Genomic DNA, 26,176 nt, shown 5'->3' on the forward strand with positions numbered 1-26,176 from the left:
TTCATAAGTAATGAGGGAATTTTTATTTTAAATAATTGCACCGTTAAAGCATTCCAAGCTTTTAAAAAGTAAGTTTTTATCATTTTTGTCAATACAGGGGTGGTTTTTAGGGGTTGAAAGGGGAAAATTCTTTTATTAGCTATAAGGTAACTTTAATTTTAAATAATTGCACGATTTTATCTTTCCAAATCTTTTAAGTAATATTTAACATAATTTTTTGCATCGGGGTAGTTTTTAAGGGTTAAATAAAGGGTCGATAAGATCAAATATATCATAAAACATGTTCGAGAACATGGAACATTATTTAACCTTTGTGCTTAGACAAGATTTTTATCAATAAAATGCTTAAAACTTAATTTTTTCAATTTTTTTCACTTAGGGGTAGTTTTTACCCCTAAAAAAAAAAAAACGTCAATCGGGCTTATGTCACTTTTGAACTTGAGCCTAAGATGAGCCTTATTCTAAATTTTCATGCAAATCCATGCAGTTTCAAAGAATTCGGAGGTTACAGCTGATTTTCGGCTTCAATGACTGTACTACTTTACATTTACCAATTTTTTATTCAATAAATAAAAAGCCAAAAAATTGGAGAGAATACAACTGATTTTAAATTAATCGATCAATTGGGGTTTAATTTTTATCCTAAACCCGACCAATTTATTCAAACATATAAAATGAAAATATGTGGAAATTAATTGCTTAAAAATGTATTGACAATTCACTTTTATTTCAAGGTTGGCAATAGCTATTTTGCCCCAGTGGCAATTGTTTGCAGTATTTTGCCAATATCTAAGGACTTTAGACAGTGGTTCAATTGCGCCATCTATCAATAGGGAGTCCAACTAAAATCCCATAACACTGTCCATCTCCCTTTATTTACTAACAGAGAGAATACGTTTTCTGTGATAACTTATCAATCATCTACTGTCACGAGGTTGATAATGTTCGAATCGAACAGAAATTTTTAAAATCAAATACAAATTTATTTATACAAGGAGTTAGTACTGAAATTGCTTGTAAAGTTAAATTAACATTATTTGTAGAATAGTATTCTGTTCTTGAAAACTTTTTACAATCAAAATTGGTAAATCCAAAACCGATTTAATGCTTTTCTGGAAATTTTCTTGTGGTTTCTTATTTTTGGGATACACTGTATAAAAAGAGAATTTGGATAAAAAATTGTTTCTGAATTGAACAACCGAAAACTTGTAGCTTTTGAAAAGTTTCTCAATGATTTGCAATTTTTGAAGTAGCGAGTTCATATGCAAGAGACTTGCGACATTTACTGCGAGAACGAACTTCTATTTCTGTGGGATCATAAGTGTGTGTAACGCACAATTTGGCCTTAGTGTAAACAGCTCCCGAAACTCGCAGTTTAAAAAATGGTTTTGCAGAAGTGTTTTTGGAAAACTTGCATTTGGTGCTAATACATCGAAAATTGTTTCGCAAAAAATGTCGCAAGGGAACGAAATGAATTTTACAGATCGTCAAGCGTCGGGAGCGGATAGCATCTAAAGATGCCGAAGCCGGGATATATTTTGTTACCTACTAAAATCTGTCTAAAGCCCACGTTTGATGACCTGTAAATTCCTGAATACTGGAAACGCACTATTATTAAATACTGCCGATGAAAAATGTAGACTTGAGTGGCTTAAAAAATATAGGCACTTTTTGCCTAAAGTTTCGACTACGATTTATTTCAACTCAAACGGCAACACGCAACTCAGCATTAACATTTTAACTATTTAAAATGTAATGTAAGAATATTGAACCCTCGCGTTAAAGAAAAAGATTTCACAAAGCCTTTGAACCGAAAATAAGTTATCCAATACATACCTCCTAAATAAATAAAGTTACAAGAAAATGTCAACTGATAAAAGCCTTACGATAAAAAATTATTTTTTTTTCAGAACTTTTAAAAATATTGATTTTTTTTTAACATCTTATGTACAGAACCGAAGCGAAAAAATGAACTCTCCTACCTACTCTACTACCCCTCTCGTTAATTTGTACCTCACGAAACAGCTACGATAATATCACGACAATTCATTTGCATTTTTACTTACAAAATACTTAGGCAGTTTTATTTTTTTTTTGTTTGTTTGTTTACGATGTTAAGATACACCAAGAAGAAAAAACCATCATCAATCTTTCGTAATCAGAAGCCCGTCGCACTCTTTCTCTTTATCTTTTGAAATATTTTGATTAGCCTGATCGTTTTCGTATTCTACAAAGTCGTCGAAGAGACTCGGCCAAGCCTCGTTATCGTCGTAGCAGCTCAAATCGTCGCCTACGTGCTCGGAGAAGTTCAGGAACATGTTCCAAGTGTCCTTAGGTATCCCGCGGATCATTTGATGCGTATCGAGAAAATTCAGCCAACGGGTGAGGATCGGCGGCTCGCGGATGGTAAAAACTAACCTCCACAGAACAGTCGCCATGTCCGTGGGTAATATCCTCTGCCCCGAGGCCGAATCCAGCCCGAAACGGAACGTAAAGCGATACAGATCCTTGAAAAGTTCATCGTTCTGTTCCACCTCACACACTAACTCAGGCAGACGGGATTGGATCGATTTGATCGAATCGGCACGCATACCTTTCAAACCGTTTAGAAACTCCGGTCGTGTGAAACGGCACATTTGTTCAGCGTTCAGTTTCCAAGCGAGAACTAAGATTTTAAAGTCGTCGGGGGACACTTGCAGATCCTGACAGAACTTCTCGATTCCTTCGGCTAGCATGCTATCCTCACTTTCGTCCTTGTACATCTCGAAAAGAGCGGTGAGTTTAGCTTCTGACGGCTTGCTGTCGGTGACACCCATTGCTGGAGCCGATTTGGGATGGGGCCTTCGACTTTGCGGATAAAACCGACTGATAGCTGCGGTAGTTTCCGGAGGTGCGGACAAGTGGTTGCCGTTGCTCAGAATAATCTCTGGGGGAGCTGACGACGCTGGAACATGACTCGGAGCTGGGTAAAGACTAGCTTCAGTCATTTCTGGAAAAAAACAAATAGTTTTGGGGCCTCATACTGTTAAAAATGTCACCAAAATTCTTACGAAATTATTACGAATGTTACGCAATGTCATTACCTTCCTTATGACAGTTTTGCGAAGCGCTGTCCAGGGCCGTCTGTGTGGGCTCCTTGAAACAAGTCAGGCAATTGCCCATTTGAGGGTCCCAAACCGTACCTACTAGGTCCTTGCCTGGAGATTTTTTGCATCGCCTGAAAATTTCAAGTAGGATGTGTCAGAATGCTGGGTTATTGTTGCTACATTCTTTAATGGTGATGATTAAATTATAGTTTAGACAAGTTTGAACTTGTTTATTATTGCAACTCCTTAAAAAAATAAACATATGATGTGCTATTCTAAATAACAAAAGTATGCTTAATGGTGAACATATTCAAAATATTGAAGCACTTACCTCAAGAAATTTAAATACACTTCTAATATCAGCTTATTAGTTAACTAAACCAAACCAATATTGTTATAATTTTTGCTTTATTAGAAGAAAAATACATTTTTGACGTTTGACAGGTACTGCACTTTTATCATTTATATTAATTTAATGTAACTTGTTTACGTCATCGTGCAAGTTGTTCTTTAAGTTGAACGTTGTGTAAATTATACATTCAAGGTATTTAATAATTTAAAAATGTAAAATTCAGGGTGAATAAAGTTTTCACTTGACAGCTCGCTCACCCACCATGCCACCACACCACACCATCATACTTTACCACCACAGTACGGCACACTCACAGCTGTTTTATACGAGTATAGGAGTGCTTTGCCCAAGAGAGCAGCAAAGTAATTTCTTAGAGTTGGTCGCTTCAACAACTAATTATCGAGCTACAGTCATATTAGCTTCAAATTATCAAACATTCTTTCAAGTAATAGTTTACAACTTTCTCTGAAGGTAAATTGGAAAGACATTCTAAAAAAATTACTTTTTGTGTTGAAGAAAATTTTTTAAATATCACTGAGAGCAGGACAAATCAACAAACCGTATGATTGTTCTTATGCTGCCATCTTTCTTTATCTTTAAAAACTAATAAGTTTTACTACCTGCCTGCAGTCTTCCTTGAAATCTTATAAAAACGGTTTGACACTTGGCTTAACTGGGGCCATTTTCATTTTTCATTCTTTGACTTTCGATCAGAACTTCGGTTGAAGGTCCACGATATAATTTTTGGAGTCGAGAATAGTGTGAAATGGCTTTCGGCGACTATCCAGCAGAGTACAATCCAAAAGTACACGGTCCTTATGACCCCGCTCGTTATTATGGCAAACGTAAGTATGCGAACACTAACAGAAAATCCAAATTACATAACAATTTTATTTTACAATTTTTCAGCTGATACTCCATTCAGCCAGGTAAAATTGGGAGAACTCGCATCATGGTTTGGTCGTCGCAGTAAGCACCCATCTGCCGCTGCTGGAGCTGTCAGCAGAGGTTAGTTTTTAGAAGTGTCTCGCAAGCTTGGTACTATAGTGCTTTTTTTCAGCTTGGTGGAGGTGGCAACACAAATACGTGCAGCCAAAAAGAGCAGGAATTGCTCCATTTTTGCATGTAGTCTTCGGTTCGATGGCTGTATTTTACGTGCTTAATTACGGCAAGATAAGTAAGTACATTTCTATACTTTTGGACGATTTTCTTAAAAACGTTTGTATAATACTTTGTTGTAGGTCACCACAGGAATTACAAGTACCATTAATCGCTGAACTATTATTCGATTTAGTAGTATGTCGTAAAATTTCTGTTATTCAGTAAAAGGCTTGGATAATAAATGTTATACTATCTAATTTGTTCAGTGTTTTAATCTTGCAAGTTGAGCGACGTGCTGGTTGTGAAAAATAAAGTGAAGACACAGGTAATAGCAGCCATGTTTATTGGTAAAAAAATATTCTAATTCTAAATAGCCAATTTTTATTACATAGTTACCATAATCAAACACTCTTTATATATAAGTGGGTAAAAAAACTGTTACAAAATGATAAAATGCACACAAACTTTCATAATAGGATTAACATTCTTTGTTAAAAATTCAATTAAACCTCTTCAACAAGTTATCACAACCACTTGCTTCTAACACGATTTAGTAAAAAATGTATTAAAAAAAGAATCAATCAACAGTAAGGGTCAACCTTTAAAAAATTTACATATATAAAAACCGCAACACACCCAAAAACGTTTTGGTAAAGTAGTTATTGCAATGACGAGGAAAGCTGCAAGGCATAGCTGCCGATTAAATAATAAAAGTACACTAAGTAGCTTAAAAAATATAAAAAAGGTATAAAATACTGATTTTGGATTTTAATAAGTTATTCTCGATTAATAATAAAAAAAAGTTGGGTTAAAAATAAGAAATATCACTCACATGGTTAATACTACCAGGTAGGTACACTAGCTTACAAAACATCCCAAAATCTTCCCTTAACAGCTAATGATTCCACGTTACATTATTCGTTGTATACTTTAATACTATATCCCATAATACTGTTGTCTCTATTTCATTTCTATACTAACGAGTGCCACCCGCAAAGAACTTGCGACGTTTATTGCGAGAGTCATTTCCAACTTTCGCAATAAATGTCGCAAGTTTTTTAACGTGTGAAGGCTCGGGTTTAAGGTTATAAGCCACAGTATAATAAATAGCAACTTTTATTTTATGACTCCCAAACTTCTCCTGCAGTGATTTATTTCTAAAATACACAGGGTGTCCCAGATAAAAAGGCCCAGTCAGTCGAGATCAAAATAAAACCATTTACACAGCCGTGTCAAATTTTAAGTTAATATTAAATATGAAAACACGAAAAGAACGTTACAAAAATGGCCCTGAACAACGAAGAATGATCGAATGAGCACCTCGTGCCCAGTCGCACGTCACTCCGCGGTTTGCGGGAAAATAATTTTATGGGGCAAAATAGACGTTTTCCAGCCTTGCTAGAGAGTGAATTTTAACGTATTTACAGCCGCATTTCGAATCCCGCATTTGATTTTGCGGAAAGTTCTACAGAAAAAGCGTGAAATAGGCACCCAGATAAATATGAGTATTTTCGACACAGTTTTAAATAAAATATCGTACAAAATAGGGGAAATAAAAGATAAAAAAGCCGTACTCGCGCGCAATTCGAGACGATCGTCAGATTTCATCGGTAAGGTGTGTCGGACTCGTTCTACGTGTTCCACACGAAAAATAGGTCGCGCCCCCCAAAGGGCTCTGGGAAAACTGGAATTTAGGTAGGAAGGCATGAAAGAACCTCCACCGAAATACCCCTAAGCGACGTGGTGAACATGGCTCTCTTTTCTGTGGCACCCTGTATATAAAGTATTTCAAAAGTCCTCGAAACGTGATTATTTGCCGATAAATGTAATATTTATAAATAATTAATAGGAATTTTAATAAAATCATCTGAATAAAGTTTGTGGTGAAAAATACCCAAAATAATCGGTATCGTTGCGATTTTTTTCCGTTCGACTTTGTCGAGTAACTGTACGCTATACTGCGGTGAGGCTACAAAGTAATGTTTAATTATAATTTGGTTGGCGGTTTGACGTTTTCTAAGCTAGTGTACTAAAAATGCTTAAATCAAAAAATTGCAAATTAAAAATCTTAAATACATTTTAATAATCGCAACTAAACCTAGTGTTACAAAAATGATAAGAACTACTGGTTATGGTATACCTTTTTAAGGAAAAAAAAAAAAACGTTATGTACAACTTGTGCAAAGTACGATAAATATAAAAATCCGATGTTCGGCAAAATTTACACGACTTATCAATTAGAATGCCAAATAATTGGGGGTAAACAGAGAGCTTAACAATAATTTAAATAAATTAAGGGCATTAAATAATATTAACGAGTATTAAGGGAAGGCGTACCAGACAGAGAGTGAAAGTCAATAATGCCATGATCGATCGGTTTCGGTTATTGTCGATTTGTTGATAAATTAATTTGCTTGTACTTTTGTACGTTTTAACTAAAATAACGGAGATTGCCTTTTTTAACTGGTATGGTTTTGGTTTGATTCAATTCTCTTCCTTAGAAAAAAAAATTAAATGGCTCTCCTGCGAATTCGCAACCATGGTCTCAGGCCTAAGAAATGTAAAACAAAATAGATTGGAACACCGAGGTGATTTCGTTGATCAAGAATCAGCCTTGTCGGAATTGTGCAGTATTTGATTTTTGAACCGTGCCAAAGATATAACAAAATTGTAAATACATAAGTTATTTCTGCAATGTGAGAAAGACTGATTGGTTCAAATCGCATGAATGTTTTCAGAATTTAAAAAAGAACGCGGCATAGAAAATGGTAAGGGTTTTTAAGGCTAGATTTGTTTCAGCACAAAACAGTGGCGTGGATACGAGTTAAGGTGGCTACATTTTCACAAAAAGTTACGGCTCGCTACTGAATAAACAATTTTTCTTATATTTTTGAAATGCAAATTTTATTTTGAATGGAAACGATCTCTTGACTTTTTGCATAGTTTTTAGCATTTCGGTACAAATGAACTACTTGTATACACTGATAAATATAGAATTTAGTCAACTAATCTTACAAAATGTATTAAAAAAATTCGATACACTTTTTGATAACATGTTCTCATACATCCTGCCAAGATATTAAACTTTTTAACCTTTCTCCTGTAACTCAAAATTTAGAAAATGTTAAATTTCTTAGAAAAATCATTATGAATACTTTGTGTAATGCCCTACTTTTAAATATCTACACGTATTATTTTTACAAATTGCTAATTCGTACCAAAACAGTAAAAGCTATGCAAAAAACCGAACATTTTCGTCCAAAACAAAATTGGTATATCCAAATTGAAAAAAAGTGACAAATCATAAATTTTTCATGTTAAATGCCATTTGATTTGATTGATTTATACATAAAAAAATCGGCTATATTTTTTTCAACACCCTGTATCTCAAAAACAAAAACTACAAAACCAAATATTTCAATATCTTAATTCATTCAGAAGATATTTAGAGATATAAGATTTTCCAACACCTTGTATCTCAAAATCAAATACTTCAACGGCAATTGTATGTACAGGATGTATCAAAAATGCTTGGCCATGCTTTAATAGCAGACTTTACGTCATAAATCAAGAAAAAAAAAATCCTAAAAACCTGTCTCGAAACAAATCGCTTTTGATGTACAATTTCTTCATTTTTAAATATTGTTGTGTAACGCTCCATAATTTTAAATTTATCTAAATCTATTATAGTTTTTCCGATCTTAATTGAAAAACCAAGTGGTTGGAAGTATGTATCAGGTTTGGTTGCTGACGCAGCAACTCGGTATTGAAATATTTGAAAAATTTGTTCCCATACTTATTTAGCCATACCCATGCAGGTCTGACCACGGGGGCAAACGCGGCACAAACACAGGCCCAGTGAGCCAAATGGCCATAAATTCAGTTGTCAACAAATGGCTTAGCAGTGCAGTGCAGCAATACGGAATTTGGTGTGATTCAGCACCTTTTATGAATTATTCATATTACAATTGTAAAAGAGAGAAATAAGAGGGATATTTTGTTTACTAATATTACATGGCATTTTAGAGACCTTTCGAAACGGAACAAAACGAAATTTACCATCAATATAATCAAATTTTCTGCACATTATATTTAGCAGAAAACTTTTTTAGGGACGCCTATGAGTCAATAAATTTTATTGCTAGGCGTTTTTAAACATGTTCAACTGACTTCGGAAAGACTATACCAACAAATTGCTAAATTGTACCAAAATGGTTAAAACTATGAATGCGAAAGAATTTCATTGAAAATAAACTAAAAATGTCAAAATGTTAATATCACACTTTGAATACTATTCGATTCGCGTACTATGTGTACGAAATTTTGTTTAAATGTCTTCATTTGTTCAGAAGATATTTAGAGATTTATGTTTTTTTCAACACCCTGTATCTCAAAAATAAATTCTTCAAGCGCAAATGTCTGTACAAGATATAATTAAAATTCTTGCTCGAACTCGATGGTTTTGCATCACAAATCAACAAAAAAATAAGTTCTTCACTTTCGAAATACAGTGTCCAAGTTTCTGGAGAAAAAAATGATTTTTCAATATTAAAAAAGCGATTTGATTCTAGCTTGGCACACTGCTTTAATTTTTTTGCTCCACAAATGAATATGGACGATGAAGATTATTTGTAATAAATTTTGCTTCAGATGTTTTTTTCTAATTTCAAATTTGGTTCACTATCACTAGTAAAGGGTTTACTTTACAAATATTAGAATCTGTTTAAGGTATCGCTAAAAGTGTCAAAACATTTGAAATAAAAATAATTATACCTAAATCTTGGCATCACCACGATTTGTCTACAATGAACAGTAACAAACCGTTACAGCTACGCTTGAGACAATGCGATCGCTGGTTGGTTGAACAGAATCTCGTGAAAAATTGCACCAAACGCAGTCGGTGAGACAGAATGTTGCGTTTTAATGTAATCTTGACCTTATTGTTTTAATAATTTTTAATCTTACTGAAATTTTATTGCCACCATGAAGGAAATAAAATTATTGTTCCATTTTTGTAGGTTCTGTATTACTTATACGGTTTTCCTCAACTGTTTTCTGTATAATTTAAAATAAACGATATATTTTCATTTATTTTGAACACCCTGTACACCAAAAACAAAGCATATCCAAACACCGTTTTAGGATTGTTTTTGGCGATTTATACTGCAAAATCTGCCATTAAAGTTTGGTTAGGTTCATATTCGATGCAAAGTAATAATCATTGCCGGTCAAGGGATCCAATGCCATACGCTTTTAAGGGTTTTAGAAATTGAATAATTTCTTTATACATTATGAAGGGATGAAGGGATCAGTTCACGTCTTAAGTCCCTTTTTTTGTCCACGACTATACACACACATTAAACGACTATACACACACATTAAAGTTAATGTCTTTGCTGCGCCTAAAGAGGAAGAAGATAAGTTTGATGTAGCTTTCGTATTATTCCGTCATAGAAACAAAAACTATTAAAAAATTGTTCAAAGAACCCGATCGACTCCCGCCACTCCTGCTTCGTAAACTCTCTACCTGGCACTGTAATATCAAAAACCGTTATAAATATGTTCCTTAACAATCTATACTGTTATACTTAATAATAAAAAGAAAGTATAAAAAAAACATTCGAGAAGTAAAAAAATAATACTAATATTAAGGTACTACTGGCATAAGCAAAAGTTTGGTTATGTTCTCTTTTATTCCGGTAAAAAAAATTGAATTAATGCATTTGTGGAAAATATCACAATCTGCGTTTAAAAAACAAACAAAAAAAAAGTACAAAAAGTTCACGTTACAAAATGAGTATTATCGTGTAAGTACAAGTTAAAAAAAAATCCCTAATTGAGAGAGCGCAGTTTTGGGTAAAAATTTCTTCAATTCTTCCGGTTATGGTAAAAATCTAAAACTATTAAGTAGAGTTGGTATCACTGGTATACTTTACGAGGACTCTATTAGAAATTACCAAGTTTCTAATTCAATTTTATGAGTTTATTGTTAGTGCAGCTCAGCCTCCGTCATCTGCGTCGAGACGAGGTTTAGCGGCAGATCTGCTATACTGTCCTCGTCCGAGTCCACCTCGGGGGCGGACCCGCTCGGGGACGCTCCTGTAGGCAAGAATTTCGACAAAGGCGGGGGACCCTGCAAAAGATTACAAAAAACAAATAATAACAAACGAGTCGGAAAGTATGAAATATTTTTTAAAATCATTTCAAGTTTTTAATAAAAAGTATTTGTTGCTAGTTTTTTGAAGCACCGTGTTTAGTTTGTGAATCTCAGTGACAATGATCTCCGAGATTTACCTAGTTTCCAACATTAAGAAGAAAAATCACAACTGCAATTTCAACAATTTGGAAAAAAAATTAACTATCGCTTTAAAAGAAAGATAAGAGACAGCCTGTATCAACGATTTTTTTCGAGACTGTATTTCCAGCAACATTTTTACAGTTTCAACGAATCCTATTCCGTTACAATTCTGTTACACCTACTCACGAACACCATTTGTTTTTTATAAATGAATATTAGCATCGCTTCATGCACATCTTATTTTTGTATATCTCACCTGTATGTGTGGGAAATTGGGAGCACTTGGATTCTTGTGCCCCTGTAGAGCCATAACGAGGTGCGGCTGGATCTGCCTCCTCAACGCGCTTAACATATCTTCGGTGTCCGTCGATTCCGACGTGTTGTTGTCCTTTTCTTTTGGAGCGATAGCTATAATTGTTTCGAAACGACTGGGTATAAAAAAAGTACTGGACCAATTTACAACAGTCCGATTAATGTTGGAGGAATTTATCGTGAATTAAGAAGACTATAAATAGTAGATGTGTACGGGGTGTTCTCTATAAGGACTAGCCAAATTCAGTTTTTTTCTCCAAAAATTAAACAAAAAAACATTACACTGGATCCTCATTTACGTTGTACTTAATATACAGTGTGTTACAAGTAATCGAGAGTTTTCATAAATTATTTTTATAGAAAGAACAATGTTTTTGAATGTTTTTGGCATTACTATGCATCTTATAGGCCAGGAAATATAGAGTTGGACGCAAATTTTTGGTTTCGGCAAGCTGAATTTATCACTATAGATCAGGGATGCACAGACTTATAGGGAACAGGGGCCACTCGGGAAAAATATAAGCCAAGGACGGGCCACTACAAACAATATTTATTAACACAATTTTTTTTTATTTTTAAATAGTATGAAATACAATGATAAAAATAAAATAACCTTCAAAAATGTTTGTTGTAATAATTATGTAATCATTACAATGTAATATTTCATGTTTTATTATTTTGATGCATGACATTGCATTGAACTAACAAGTTTTTTTATATTTGGCTCCACATTACTTGTAGCCACACGTATAATTGCTTCCAAATTTTCATTTGCCAGACGGTTTCGGTTTTTCGTTTTGTTAAGTTTCATCACTGAAAACGTTTGTTCACAAATATACGTCGATCCAAATAAGCTTGCGCATTTCAATGCATTTATTCGCAACTCTTTATAAGCGTTTTTATCAACGCAACGGTAGAAGTTGAGTAAATTACCTTCATTAAATTTGTTTCTTAAATTATCATCATTTTGCATGTCTATTAATTCCAGCTGCATTAATTCCGGCGCATTTTCGGGTGAAATGTTGAAAGGATTGCTGAAAATGTCCAATAGCGGTTTAACTTTTTTGAAGTCTACAAAACGATTTTCAAAAGCTTGTATCAAAATATCAATTTTTTCAACATGAGCGAAATTGACGTCAGTTTTATTGAACTTCTCCATAATTTTTTTGTAGTTCGGAAAATGGCCGTAATTGGCTGAATTGATTTGTGTCCTGAAAAGACTCAATTTGCATTGAAAGGACGAAACATGAGAGTATAGCTGCGAAATCAATTGATCTTTGCCTTGGAGTCGCGTATTTAAGACATTCAAGTGATTTGTGATGTCTACAAGAAACGCTAAGTCACACAGCCAATCAGGGTTGTCGAGTTCGGGGACGTCGTTTTTCTTTTCCGCCAGAAATAGTTGGATTTCTTCAATCAAGTTAAGAAATCGCTGTAGTGTCAACCCACGACTTAGCCACCTTACTTCAGTGTAAAACAGGAGATCACCATATTCGCTTTCAATATCCTCGAGAAATTGTTTGAATTGTCGGTGATTGAGACCTCGTGATTTTATAAAGTTTACGGTAGGTACTACAACTTTCATAACATTTTCAAATCCCAATAATTTTGAACAGAGGGCCTCTTGATGTATAATACAATGAAACTGCATTAATTCCTTGGTATTTATGTTTTTAGTTTGTAAATATGTTTTTAACAGAGTTACTATCCCAGATGTACTTCCAACCATTGAAGGTGCTCCGTCAGTTGTAATTCCAGATATTTTCGTTAAATCCAAATCCATTATAGAACATTTTTCTAGAAGAGCTTTGAGCATGTCACTTCCCCTGGTTTGACTTGTCAAAGAACTCATACCAATCAGTTCTTCACTCACTTCAAAATTTTGCGTTACACCTCGTAAAAATATTAATAGTTGAGCAGTTGAACTTATATCTGTAGATTCGTCGAGCGCTATAGAAAAATACTCAAAACTTCTCGATTTCGTAGCTAATTGCTCTTCTATATTATCTGCTAATGCGGTAATTCTTCTTTGAACAGTCATCCGATTTAACTGAATTTTTTCAAACTTCTTTACATTTTCCGGACAAATTTTTTTTGCGGCGATATCCAAACATTGCTTAACAAACTCACCATCTTTAAAAGGCCGACAAGTTTTCGCTATTATTCGAGATATTTCAAAGCTAACTTCAGTGGCTGTTTCAGCATCTTGAATTGGTTTTGTAAACATAGATTGCTGGCCTATTAGTTCCCGTTGTAAAGTGGAAATTCTTTGCGTTCGATTTTCGCCAGTTAATTTGGTAAAAGTTGGATGCTGGGTTTCATAGTGCCTTTTCACATTATATTCCTTCGGAATAGAAACACTACTCTTGCATATTAAACAGACAATTTTGTTATGCGATGAAATAAAAAAGTATTTTTCGGTCCAAATATCATGAAACTGTCGATTTTCATCTTCAACCTTACGACTACGTTTCTTACTGGGGCCTGGTTTATCCATATCAAAATTAATATTATATGTTACAGTCGGTAAAAGCCAAGTTCGAACGACGAAATATTTACTCGTCACAGATTACAGTTCTCAAACAGTATAACGTTCGCTTATCCGTAGTCAAAACTTAACTGCCCCGGTAGCCGGCGATGCGTCGTATTTATACGAGTTACCAAACATCGAGAACCATCCACTTTGTTCGGGGATCGACGTGTTTCGCGAATCTGTAATCTAGTTGATGCGACAGATTTCTAGTCTCGTAATAATATGCTTGGACCGGAGCGCGGCGAGTAGAATACTTTTAAAATTCGTTGGCGGGCCGCATAAACGTCGACAGCGGCCCGCATGCGGCCCGCGGTATGTGCATCCCTGCTATAGATGCTAAATATTATGTACAAGTTGAATAGTTTACAAGTTATGGCCTTATAAACAAATTAACTAATTATTAGTCTGGACGATCCCGAGCATTTCCCACAATCGCACTGATTTTTTCATGGTAGATTTGATAATAATACATTGAAATCTATCACTTTTTTTTTAAATTTCAAATTTGCAACCTGGAAAGTTATTTTATTTTTTAGCCTTAGCTGCAAAATGAAATATACAACGCACACGCGTTTTATAGTTATATATTATTACATATTGGGAAAGCTTATGAAAAAAGCTTTAAGTTAAAAAAAAATTGTCAAGATTCGCTGAAAAACAACAGAGTTACAAACTGTTAAATATATTATTTTCAAGCGAATTTCGCTTTTTTAACGGCAGGACTATGAATATTATCGTCATTTTCTTCGGACTCGCTGTCATTCACTTCCCCCACCCTTCCGCCGTGCCACGGCTTGCCGAAAATCAAGCGACCCACTGACTTTTGACAATATTTCTTATGCATTTAACATACTTCCACAAATAAAATATTTTTATCTGGGAAAGTACTCGGGTTGCCGGTTATGACACTATTTTTTTTGCCGCTACCAACCTAATTTGTTTAACAATAGGCCGTCAACTTTGACAGTCCGTAACTCCGTTGTTTTTCAACGAATGTGGACGATTTTTTTTTAACTTGAAGCTCTTTTCATAAGCTTTCAAATATGTAATAATATATTACGCATGTGCGTCGTATATTTAATTTTGCAGCTAAGGCTAAAAAATAAAAAAAAACTTGCAAATTTGAAATTAAAAAAAATGATAGATTTCAATGTATTATTATGAAAAAAATCAGTGAAAAAAGTTATAAGCAAAAAACGTGAATTTACGTAAAAATTATATAATTAACCACCCTGTAAACCCCCCATTTTTATGACTGTGGAAACTACCTAATATGTTATTGTACATAATATTTAGCATCTATAGTGATGAATTCAGCTTGCCGAAACAAAAAATCGCGAAATGATCATTTCCCAGCTATTTTTCCTGGCCTACTTGAATTCCTTTGCATATTGAAACTTTTTCAATTGAATTAAAAAAAAAATGTTATGTTTCTCTGCAATAAACTAAAGATTTCTTAAAAAAAAAGTTAGATTTGTTTAATAAAATGTGGAAATAGCAGCTGTTTTTTCGTGTTGATCTTCAAGGGTGATAGGACAAAAATACAAGACACTTGTTTGAATGACTACATTAACTCACTGCTCCAGACGTATATATTCGCTAAAAATGTATAGGGCTCAAACTGCTCCAGACGGATTAATTCGCATGAATAGTTAAATTGGATCAGGCTGCTCAAACCGTATATATTCGCAACCATGCGCATTAGTGACTCGGTTATTGCAATTGGTAAGGCGAATTTTTGCGGGCGAGCTTATACCAATTGTGACAAATATTTTTATGGAAAGAGGTACTGGTAATAATACCAAGATTGTTCATATTTCTTTCAGTTTCTACTTAGTACATATACTGTATTTTATTCAAAATAAAATCGTAAAATTTATCGTAAATCGTAATTTAACACAACATAATGTAAAACTATAAGTGGTCTAACTGCTCCAGACGTATATATTCGCACGCGATAAACTTTCGCGCACATCGCGGTAGCTATGTTCAGACGTATTGCGCAGCGAAAGGGTTAATAAACAATTTCGATATATCAGGTGAGTATATGTTTTTTAATAATTTTTATTATTATCTTTTTATTTCCTATTTCGGAGGGTATAAAAGCTAATAGAATGTTTTTTAAAGAAATTTAGTTAAAAATGGTAGTCTTTAAACTGAACACCCAGTATATAATGTGTAACAGACAAAATTACCGAAATTAATGCAAAATTAGAGAAAGTAATAACAATCGTCAATTCATGTTTAAAATTGTCCCAATAAACACCTCCCGCATTAATTCGGACAAAGTACGTAAAAGGTACATACCTTTCGGGGGCTTACCTTTGTATGTTTTTATAGGCCCAGCGAATGAACTGTACTCTGCAATAATAAACAAGGACATAAAAAAAATGAAAGGTACTACGAGGCGTAGAAACAACAAACGAACCGTTAAAATGTGAAGAAACCAACCTTTACACTTATCCTTCATGTCCGGAGCCTTAGGCCTTCTGCGTCTAGTGTGGATCGTGTCCCTCCGCATGGTATGGGGCCTGTCGACGCCGTGAAGCTTGTAGTACAGCCCGCAAGCGTTACACACCATCTCGCCTCGCATATTCCGTCGCCAAATCGTCGTAGTCTGCGTGCCGCAGTTGGTACACGAGAGGTCTACCCTTCGCGCCATTCCCGGGCCACCCTGAAGTCGTAAACGAAGGTTAGTCCATTCGGATTGGCAAAGTGAATTAGTCATTTCTAATTTTGTTAAATAACTTTGAGTGACTTCAAAAACTGGCATTGAATTGTATAAACCAGGGTATTTTGCGTCTCAATAAATGAGAATTTGTTGTCAGTTTTCATGCCGATTGTAGAGGGCGCCATATACATTACTTCAACTGTGTTTATAATGCTCCAACTTTTTTGTACCACACTGTAGAAAATTTACAGTACTTATGCCTTATAAGGGGACATATACAATCACAATGATCAGAAAATCGATTTTTGTTTTTTTTAATATATTCTTAAATGATAGAATTGTTTTTTTTGTAGTTGCACGGTTTTCGATTTGACAGTGCTAAATAAATCGTACAGTAGTGCGTGATATTATTTTTGATCTGTGGGTGTTTTGTGCAATAAAAATGGCCCATGTCTATGAAAACCATGAACTAGTGGACATAATATTAACTTACGGAGAGTGTCTACAAAATGCACCTCCTCGTTGTTCCTTTAAATACCCTGTGTCGCGGTGTCTTATAACTAAATTTACAGACATCCGAGGAGCCGAATGATTTTGTAAAGGAGACCTTTCCGCGTACAAGCGACATGCTGCTGCTGCATTTTGTTAACACTCCCCGTAAATTAATAATATGTCCACTTGTTTTCATAAACATGTGCCATTTTTATTACACAAAACACCCACAAATCGAAAATAATATCACGCACTACTGTACGAATTATTTAGCACTGTCAAAACGAAAAGCGTACTCAAAACTGTGCAACTACAAAAAAAAGACATACCCAGTATCAATAGTAAACAAACAATTTATGTTTTACAGCTTAGTTGTTGAAAATGACAATAAATCAGGTTTGTATTATAAAGCTTTTAAATTTAAATTTTTTTTAAATAGGTTGTTAATAAATGCTTTATTTGACAACTTTTATACAAACGATTTTCGGTAAATCGACTTTTTTTTACGAGTTCTACCAGCTGTTAAAATAAATGACTCAACTTTGAGTACACCCTGTATACATAATATGATTTTCTACTATTTTTCGCCCATCGTTAATGACTTCAACTTTTTTGATTCGCAGTTGTTGTAACTTTAAAAGAAAATAAACAAAAAATAAAAACTGACTTTCTTTGATTTAGGATTTACTTTCAATGTTACAGGGAATAATATGTCGAAAAACGGGTCATTTTTCTTTTTTTTTTTGTATGTTTGTTGTTCCCCTGAATTTAGCAATGGTTTTTTGGAATAAGCAAACTTGGATTCTTATTTGGGATTTTTCTGTACAATAAAATATATGACTTCAATTACAAACAAACCTACTTTTACTGCTCTATCGCCTGAACTACTTTTATATAACAGAAATTGATTTTGGCAAATTTTTAAAAAAACTATTCCAGTTTACAAATTCTGCAAAAATTTCACATGAAAATTCAATTTTTGTCTTTAAATGCATGCCGTTTCTTCAAATTTGCATTTTTTCCATTTTTCTCAACGTCACAGAAAGTACACGTTTTAAATAAAAAACTTTTTCTATTTGGTCGCAGATCAAATTTCACGTAGAGCTAAGCTATACAACGTTTTGGAAGTCGCGCCACAACCTTGCTGTGACTCTCTACCACAGCTCCGCCATTTTGATGATGAATGAATTAAAAAAAAAATTGTATACATGAATATCCTATTAAAGAACACCTACAGTCCGATGAAGGTAGAATGACTATTTCTTAGTTTAAAAAATTCCTCAAAAACTTGTTTTCCTCCGTCTAATTGTATAAGTCCCGTTAATTTGCTGCAAGTAACTGTTTCTGAGAAATATGAGTTTTGAATCTTTCTCCTAAGTATGGGTGAGATATAACCTAACATCTTACCATTCATATCATATTTTAAATGTCATTGCTACTCAATCTGTAAGAGCACAAAGCATCGTTTTGTATATACTGTCAAAGAGTGACCTGCCAACCTGTAGATGCTATGAAAGTATGACTGATAATATTGTATTTATTGTATAATAGCACTATGTTTAGTTTATGAATCTCGGTGCCACGGACTTCTAATTTGAACTACCTACAAAATCAATCCACCTGACGTGATATGACAACAGTCAATCAGTATTAATCAATAAGTTACAGTTTTTCAGTACGGTGTACTTGTGTGTCTTCATTGCTAATTTTGTGTGTGATATTACGAAAAAAAACATGTATACAAATCAATAACTGCCTATCCAGTAACGCGGTATAGAAATTACAAAAAAAAAAGAAGTAAAAAAAATAAGTTTTCACAACGGAATTTGATAAAATCTACTTATATGTGTGCCTTACCTTTCCTTTTACAATGTTACACCACGGATTGTTCCCGGTGAAGTCCGGTATATAATCCTCCTCCTCCTTCTCCTGTTCCATGGGGGTCGCCTCCACCTGTACACTGGCCTTCGTCGGAAAGCTCTGTTTCCTCCTCGCTGAGCTCTTCTCCATGTTCACCCCCTGCGCCTGCATCGCCCTCTGCTGGTCCTGGAAGAGGGTGTAGTTGAGGACGTGCGGCGGCGCCGGCGTGATGCTCATCCCCAGCCTCCGGCAAGTTATCAGCTTCCTGAGTAACTGACTGGCCTCGCCTGACAGCGGGGTGGAGGGGTTGTAGCCGTTCTGGGAGAGGGCCCGCCATAACGAGGAGTCGGGTTCGTTCTCCCTGCCCGTTTCCGGGACGGGGGAGGTGCCGCTTCGGGTCGTGGAGTTGCTGTGCTCTTCTGTCGCCTAAAAAATACATATAAGACAATACGTCTGTGATCGGAAGAAAAAAAAAACATGGAAAAAATAACTCAAATTAATATTTTACTAGTAATGCAACGAGGCATTTGCCTCAAAAAAAAAGTGTAGTGTCTTGTCACCGAATATTGTTCTAGAAAGAAACTAACGTACAAGCAACTTTGCCTTAGAATCAACAACAAGAACTGTAACAAACATCAGGTAGGGCCTAGGGGTTCTGACAGCGGATCCGCCTCCATAAAGCCTAGCCCGAGAACAACAACAGCAAATCCTAGATAAAACTAGGGAAATGCAATGTAAGTCTGCAGTTGGCGACAAACTGGACAAAGATACATTAACCCAAATATCACAATTTGACCTAAGATTATCTATTAGTACCTCTGCTCCTTCATTTAAGCACACCCTGTATAAAATTATCGATAACCTGTGTTGCAAGCTATAAAATAATACACGGGAATTAAATGTAAACACGAGCATAAAGATGAGGGACAAACGGGTTCTCAATGAGTTTTTTTAATGTTTGCTGATGTTTTATGTGACGGTAATAGCACATGACGGGCATATTGATTGTTGTACGGTGACAGATGTTTGATATTTATCATTATATTCGATCCGAGAATCTTTTCAATTGTCCAGTTCTAATACATTGTATTGGTTCTTAACAAGGCCTACTAGATATGATATTATTTTAACCAGAAACTGAATAATTACAGTTTAATCAATATTTGCGATATACCGAACGAGCAAAACTGTCAGTTTAATAAAAATTGGTAGTTAAATTTGAAATATACATGAAAAAATTATACCCTCTAATGTGTTGTACAGGATGGTCACTTTTAAGGTGTACACCATTAGTATATCCTGAACTAGAAGATATACAGGGTTACCCATATACATCCTTGACTTCATTTAATGCTTAATCTAAGGGTTCAAAAATCCAATATGGCGTCCAAATGTTGGTCAAGAAAACATAAGGATCTAGAAGGCCTACAATCGATAGAGCATATGCAACTTTCTTGTAATTTAACCATCCCTGTATATCTTCTAGTTCAGGAAATATTAATAGTATACACCTTAAAAGTGACCACTCTGTATAATGATGTGGTACTATCGGTTCAAGAAAAACCCAACATGTTCATGTTAAACGAGACAAGAATAATGATAAATAATAATTATTTTGTTCAATAACCTCATATATATTAATTTAAAATTATATTATTAAAATACTTATTATTACAATGTTATTTTCAATTTTCCATAGTTATTTATACCTGTTATAACGGTCAGCAAGTTCCCGTAGATTAGCAATTTCTATTTACTCCTAATTGATGTCTGTAACTATTAACTATACTTATTATCTACCTGAGCATATGTTGCAGAAGTCTGGTTGATATAAATTGGAATTTCACACAAACTGGCATACTTAGTATTGTTGGAGTCGGACGACCCAGAAATAGATGAAATTCAATGTTGACTTTTTAGATAAAAATGTAAAAACTGTGTTTCTTTACAGGAATCTTAAATTTTGTGGACTTATTCCTAAGGACTGCTAATTTTAACAACATTGCAATGATTTGGAGCCATTTTCGAAAAATATTAATTCAAATGTCGCTGTATACAGTGTCCCAAAATTTTAACAAGACATTTGACTCGTCAAAAGCAGTAACTTTTGAGCAATATTTTGTCCAAAAACTTCTTAATTTTAAAGACAAAGTAATTTTTAAACATTTTAAATTTTAGTTACTCGCCACTAGAGCATCAGTCAATTAATACTAGTGTTATTGTGTTAGCAAAAAGTTTCGAGATAATCGGATTTATTTTCTGCAATTTCTTAATCAATTCCTTAAAATTCCTGGGAAATTTAACAAAATTTTTATATTGTACCAATTTGGCTAATTTCTTGGTTAATTTATTGGATCAAAATTGTATAAAACAAACCAAATAAACCGAATAATTGTATTGTATTAATGAAGAACCGCAGTATCACAGTTAGTTTTTTTACCTTATAATCCGTAAAAAAAAATTTGAAATTGGCCAAAAAGTAAAGAAGTTACAGGTTTGTATCATATTTAAGTGCAACACCCTGTATGTTTTTTATTTTTTGGCTTGTCGTGTATGCTGTTTGACTGAGAGACATCCTAAGTGCATGTACTATAGTTATCGAACATGCACCAACTTTTGACGGTGTGCAATATTTTTGTTTGCAAACAGGACAAAGTTTTCCCATTTGTTACACACTTAATAGCGCATACTGTATATGAATAATAAATTATCACAATCGGAAATTGCAATCGTACCAATTTTAGTGAAATTCTACAATTTTGACATTTGTTTTTACCTTAAATATAGAAGTTATATGATTATTATTGCAGTTATAAAAGTACTGTTTTTATTGTATTATTAAAGGGGCAATTCTGTATCTCACCATCAATTTTAAACACATTTTAAATCTTTATCAGATCTGTTAAATATTCGTTATGAATTTCTATTCTGTCAAAGTTTAAAACGATCATTAATAACAAAATAATTTTAGCAGCATGTTAAACATCTGATGAAGTAGTTCAAATGTCTCGACTTTAGTCACAGATTGTTGGTAATCAGAAGACACCAAAATTTCTATATTCCTTGGAAGAAAACTATTTTTTAATTTCAAATAATCAATATATGGCAACAATTTACTGTATTTTGTGTTCGTTTGAAGGTCATGTAAAATTTTTTTGTTCCGTTAACAACATTAAACAAACAATAAATTGGGCATTTTTTTGCAGCAAGTAGTGACAAATATAACGAACTATAACAATTTCTTGATCAAGAATTGGCAAATGTAAGACACGTTTAAATCTATATTCCAAATTATTCCCCAAAACACTCCGATCGACTTACCTGCGACATATCAACTTCCAACCTCTCAGGATCTGAGCTATTGCTATAAACAGAAGCGTTATCGTTCTCCTCTTTTATAAAATCGATCTCGGGAACACAAGTGAGGTTCTCCGGCCTCTTATTAGACAGGTCCGCAGGCTCCACAGGACTTATCCTGCCCTCCGCCTCCGGTTGCCTGTCCAAGAAGTTAGCCACGTCCTGGTTAAGGATCCTGGGTGGAGCGACGACAACCGGTTGCTCTTCCACACTGTACTGCAAGAGACTGGGCGGTTTGACCTTTATCAGGGGCTCCCTCGTGGAGTCCGGTAAGTGTTCCCTTGGTGGTTCGGGTTGCGTGTGCTGGTGATTATTGTCTATGTGTGGAGGAGGGTTCTCGGACTCGCGCGGTATTGCTGTTATGGTGAGTTCAGGTTGTTCCTGCTTGACTTCTTTCGTAATACTGCAAGGTAATTCGGGTGGTTCTACTTTTAAGTCTTCTGGGTTAATTGGCAAAGATGCGGTCAGGGTGTCGAGGACTTTTTCGGACTGGCACATGTTTTCCTAGAGAAAAAAGAATACAATTACAGTACAGGTCCGAGAAAATTGAATTATTAATTAATTTAATTAATTCGTTATTTATATTGCCAATGATCTTTTTACTGAAATGTCAAAATTTCATAGCAAGTAATAGTTGGTATTTTGAGCTTCCAATCGTGTAGCTCAAAAAACGGGCACCCATTATAATTCGCGATTTTTTAAATTTGTGTCAAATTTCTTCTCAGAAAATGTAATTAAACTTTTTCAGTGGATTATGTATTATTATCATTAATATTGAATTACATAAAAAAATATTTTATTTTTTCAGATTACAAAAATCGAAAAATATATGTATAGTATATTCGATTTAAAAAATATAACTACGAAATCGGAAGTTATAGAAAAATATCGCGCACGTCACAGAATTCTCCGTAAAAAAAACTGCATAAAAAAACCTCAGAAGTCAAATACTTCCACAAAATTGTATTCAACATCACAAAAATAAAGAGAAAAACTTATCCCTAGAGGTCGAGAACTATCGATAGTTTCTCGATAGTGACTAAATAACGCATCATCTGGCAACTATTTATGTTACATTTATGTTAGGGGGTTTACGAAAATTAACTGGTAGTGATCTAGACATATTGTTCTCTCTCTCTAAAACCATAAGAATGACAAAGATAAAGATAGTGATCTGAGCAGTCTAAATGAATTTTCGAAAACGCCTTTTGTGTTTTGTGACACTTCTAACCTCCCTGCTTCTAACGATCGTTGATTGTATTTGTATTCTGTAGTCTGTTGTCTGTGGTTGCAATAGTGAATACTTACATTTTAATTAATATATATTTTTTAATTTTATACATTTATTTATTTAGTTTGTATTTATTTGCTTTAATTTTATATTTAAATTTCCACTATCGAAGATCTATCGATAGCTATCGATCGTTTGATCGTTGACTATCGATAATTATCGATGGTGCTGACTATCGACAGTTCTCGACACAAAACAGAAAAAAGACTCGACCTCTACTCATGGCGATTTCCATTCAGAAAATTGGTGCACACTGAGTACACCATTGACGTTCAATTGGTCAAGTCGGTGCAAATTTTCAAATTCCATTGGAAAACTAGAGCAACAGTTCTTGCTCTAAGTGCATATTATTTCGCGCGAGGTCTTGGAGCTGGCGTCAGTGCAAGAACAAATGGCGGTAAATATGGACGAAGTTGCTCCATTATTATCGTTTTTATCAAGTAGTAGTAGTGATGATGATGAAATGTATACTTTTTTTCGCGACTGAATATTGGTGAATATCTGACTTGTAGTTACTATTTCTATCTCTTTTGATCTTAATTGTCATATGGTAGTTTAATTCTCTTCTTTCACTCATACTACACATACTACAACATACGACTTCACTCGCGAAAAAAAACTAATGTTATACCCTCCCTGGTTACACCAGTTATACGCAAACAACTGCCAAAAGTGGAAGGATTCATTGAAAATGTCATCTACAAACTTACATCAGTGATCCGTTTCATGTACAGGAATACATAATGTAACTTCCTCGTCGTTTATTTTAAATTTCAAATTTAATTCTTGGTTCATTGTAACTACCTTCTTTGAAAAACTTCAACTGGTCAACTGTTACTTTGACTGAATAAAAATCGAAACATAAACATAACCTATAATGTCAGAAACCCACGCAAAAATTGTCATTCCATTGAGATTGCACCAGAGCATATTTCTCATACAACCAGTGTAGTGTCAGTGCTGCCCGAGTGCAGCCCCAGTTTTCCCCAATGGAAATCGCTATCACTCATCCTCCACAAACAAGTGTTGAATTTGTCCCACCCTGTACTGACAGCAGCGCCTCAAGCGTTTGCGCAAGCAACTATTAGTGAAACGCGGGTATTTTAAATTAAATTACTTAAAATTTATATTAAGAATGATAAACGTTCCATGTAAGTACGATATAATTAATAATATTCGTTTTTACCTATCTTTTACTGAAAATTAAGTAAAATTAACTACATAGAACTGATTTTTAGCACATCCTTACAAGACCGTGCATTTCCAGTCCGTTGTATTACAAAAAAATGTAGTAGATTGTATTGCAGGTTGCATTTCGCGAACTCTGAGAGGTAAAAGGTAGCATAAACACCTGCGCTTACTCAAAATGCAAATAAAAGCGTTCTATTGCATACAGACACGTACACCTTATTAGGGCTAACGCATTGTGAACAACAATTAAAATATTTCTTTGTGTTAGACAAAACAAAATTCGCATTAAAATCCCTTGACTCACCGATTGAGAAGTGCCGCACTTAGTTTAAACGGTAACGCGCAAACGAACCTTACCCTGTTCACATGGTTTGCGTTGTACCTTGCTCTAATTATTAAGAAAAAATAATAATGATAAAGCATGTCAACAAATGTGGAAGTTTACACGATAGTGTGTAATACTTTGTACAACAATTCACCCATTTTATCAAGTTGCACGCGGTGGTAAGTGCACATTTCTAACGGGTAAAGGTAGAACCAAATTTGATTTTACCGGGTTGGTACATAGTTAATTAGGAGAGGCAATTGCTAGATAAATAATAGGTATAATAAACGTTTTTATCAAAATACGATGACTGAAAATCGTGTTGATAAGGAAGATAAGGAAGTATTGCAGTTGTCGGATCCATTTTGTACAAGCCCAGTGTGTAGTGAAATAGAGTGAAAATGAAGAAATTTATAGTGGTAAGTTTGAAAATAACATTTAAACAGTATACAGAGCGTTACATTTATGTGTACGCTAGAATCATAAGTGTAGATACTTTTCTATACCCCAGACAGTTTGACTGCATACAACCAAAGGGCGGCAAGTATTTTAAAAAAGTACTATTCCAAAATATTAAATATTCTCGTCTAAGAAATTATGAATTTTTTACACAAAATTTTCACAATAAATGCCACTAGCAAACAAATACCTTATTAATCTTAGCTTTAATCAATTTTTATTTATAGATGATTCACATGTTGATAATTATTAAATATATCCCATCTTTCTAGATTTAATTGACAATAAAAATAATAATAATAAAACCATTGGAACTTAAATTAACATCCTGCGACACCATGAATTTTTCACAGCGTGCTATCTGACATAAGTTATTCCAAAAATTTATTTTATTTAAAGTTTGTTTGTACGCAGAAAATTAGGACTAAGTAAATGTTTTCCCTGATTATCATTCAAATTATCTTACGTCGAGATAACACAACATTTATTACATCGTCTTAGTGTTCGTCTTATTTAGGTTTAAGCATATAAAGCAAACATTACACGTAAAAAATTTTTACACACATTCCTAAATAATTTGTTCGGGGTGGGCAACAAAACTGGTTATATCTGAAAATGGGAATTTAACGTTTCATATGTTGACAAAATAATTCTTGTCCAAAGTCGTCGCTTTCGTCAAAGATTAGATTTAAAATGAAAGGTTCTTGTCCCCAACCTTTGTTTTATAAATGCATATAAGTGGGCTATGATTCCTAATCTGCAAAATTTCTAGAACGCGTTGTCATTAAAAAATAATAATAATAATAATAATAATAATAATAATAATAATAATAATGATATTTGAATTT

General features: G+C 34.2%; 4 protein-coding genes across 6 annotated transcripts in view; 2 read left to right on the forward strand and 2 right to left on the reverse strand.

Moving 5' to 3' along the window:
* Nucleotides 1-501: 501 nt before the first annotated feature.
* LOC108907246 (DCN1-like protein 3) lies at nucleotides 502-3,712 on the reverse strand. Its single transcript, XM_018710839.1, has 3 exons — nucleotides 3,418-3,712; nucleotides 3,084-3,217; nucleotides 502-2,989 (listed from the first exon to the last, which is right to left on the reverse strand). Exons 2-3 carry the CDS (start codon nucleotides 3,160-3,162, stop codon nucleotides 2,145-2,147), a joined length of 924 nt encoding a protein of 307 aa, XP_018566355.1. The 5' UTR covers nucleotides 3,163-3,217; nucleotides 3,418-3,712; the 3' UTR covers nucleotides 502-2,144.
* A 372-nt stretch (nucleotides 3,713-4,084) lies between these two features.
* Nucleotides 4,085-4,796, forward strand: LOC108907279 (putative ATP synthase subunit f, mitochondrial). Its single transcript, XM_018710887.1, has 4 exons — nucleotides 4,085-4,283; nucleotides 4,348-4,446; nucleotides 4,499-4,615; nucleotides 4,680-4,796. Exons 1-4 carry the CDS (start codon nucleotides 4,205-4,207, stop codon nucleotides 4,706-4,708), a joined length of 324 nt encoding a protein of 107 aa, XP_018566403.1. The 5' UTR covers nucleotides 4,085-4,204; the 3' UTR covers nucleotides 4,709-4,796.
* Nucleotides 4,797-8,668: 3,872 nt separating this feature from the next.
* The window catches only part of LOC108907268, a 97,083-nt gene continuing 79,575 nt past the window's right edge, over nucleotides 8,669-26,176 (reverse strand). For 2 of the 3 annotated variants that reach the window (XM_018710873.1, XM_018710875.2), the window contains 6 exons: nucleotides 22,027-22,566; nucleotides 18,703-19,131; nucleotides 16,134-16,356; nucleotides 15,990-16,043; nucleotides 11,094-11,245; nucleotides 8,669-10,672 (listed from right to left, as the gene is read on the reverse strand). In XM_018710873.1, the coding sequence (XP_018566389.1) occupies nucleotides 10,529-10,672; nucleotides 11,094-11,245; nucleotides 15,990-16,043; nucleotides 16,134-16,356; nucleotides 18,703-19,131; nucleotides 22,027-22,566 (1,542 nt within the window). In that variant the 3' untranslated portion in view covers nucleotides 8,669-10,528. The remainder of the gene's footprint in view (nucleotides 10,673-11,093; nucleotides 11,246-15,989; nucleotides 16,044-16,133; nucleotides 16,357-18,702; nucleotides 19,132-22,026; nucleotides 22,567-26,176) is intronic. The other variant, XM_018710874.1, reaches the window with a different exon arrangement.
* LOC108907269 (leucine-rich repeat neuronal protein 3) overlaps nucleotides 25,176-26,176 on the forward strand; it is a 21,937-nt gene continuing 20,936 nt past the window's right edge. Inside the window, exon 1 of the mRNA XM_023454603.1 lies at nucleotides 25,176-25,288. Coding sequence (XP_023310371.1) covers nucleotides 25,271-25,288 — 18 coding nt within the window. The 5' untranslated portion in view covers nucleotides 25,176-25,270. The remainder of the gene's footprint in view (nucleotides 25,289-26,176) is intronic.

The sequence above is a fragment of the Anoplophora glabripennis genome, unplaced genomic scaffold (assembly GCF_000390285.2).
Source record: "Anoplophora glabripennis isolate ALB-LARVAE unplaced genomic scaffold, Agla_2.0 scaffold168, whole genome shotgun sequence".
In the NCBI taxonomy this organism is placed as follows: domain Eukaryota; kingdom Metazoa; phylum Arthropoda; class Insecta; order Coleoptera; family Cerambycidae; genus Anoplophora; species Anoplophora glabripennis.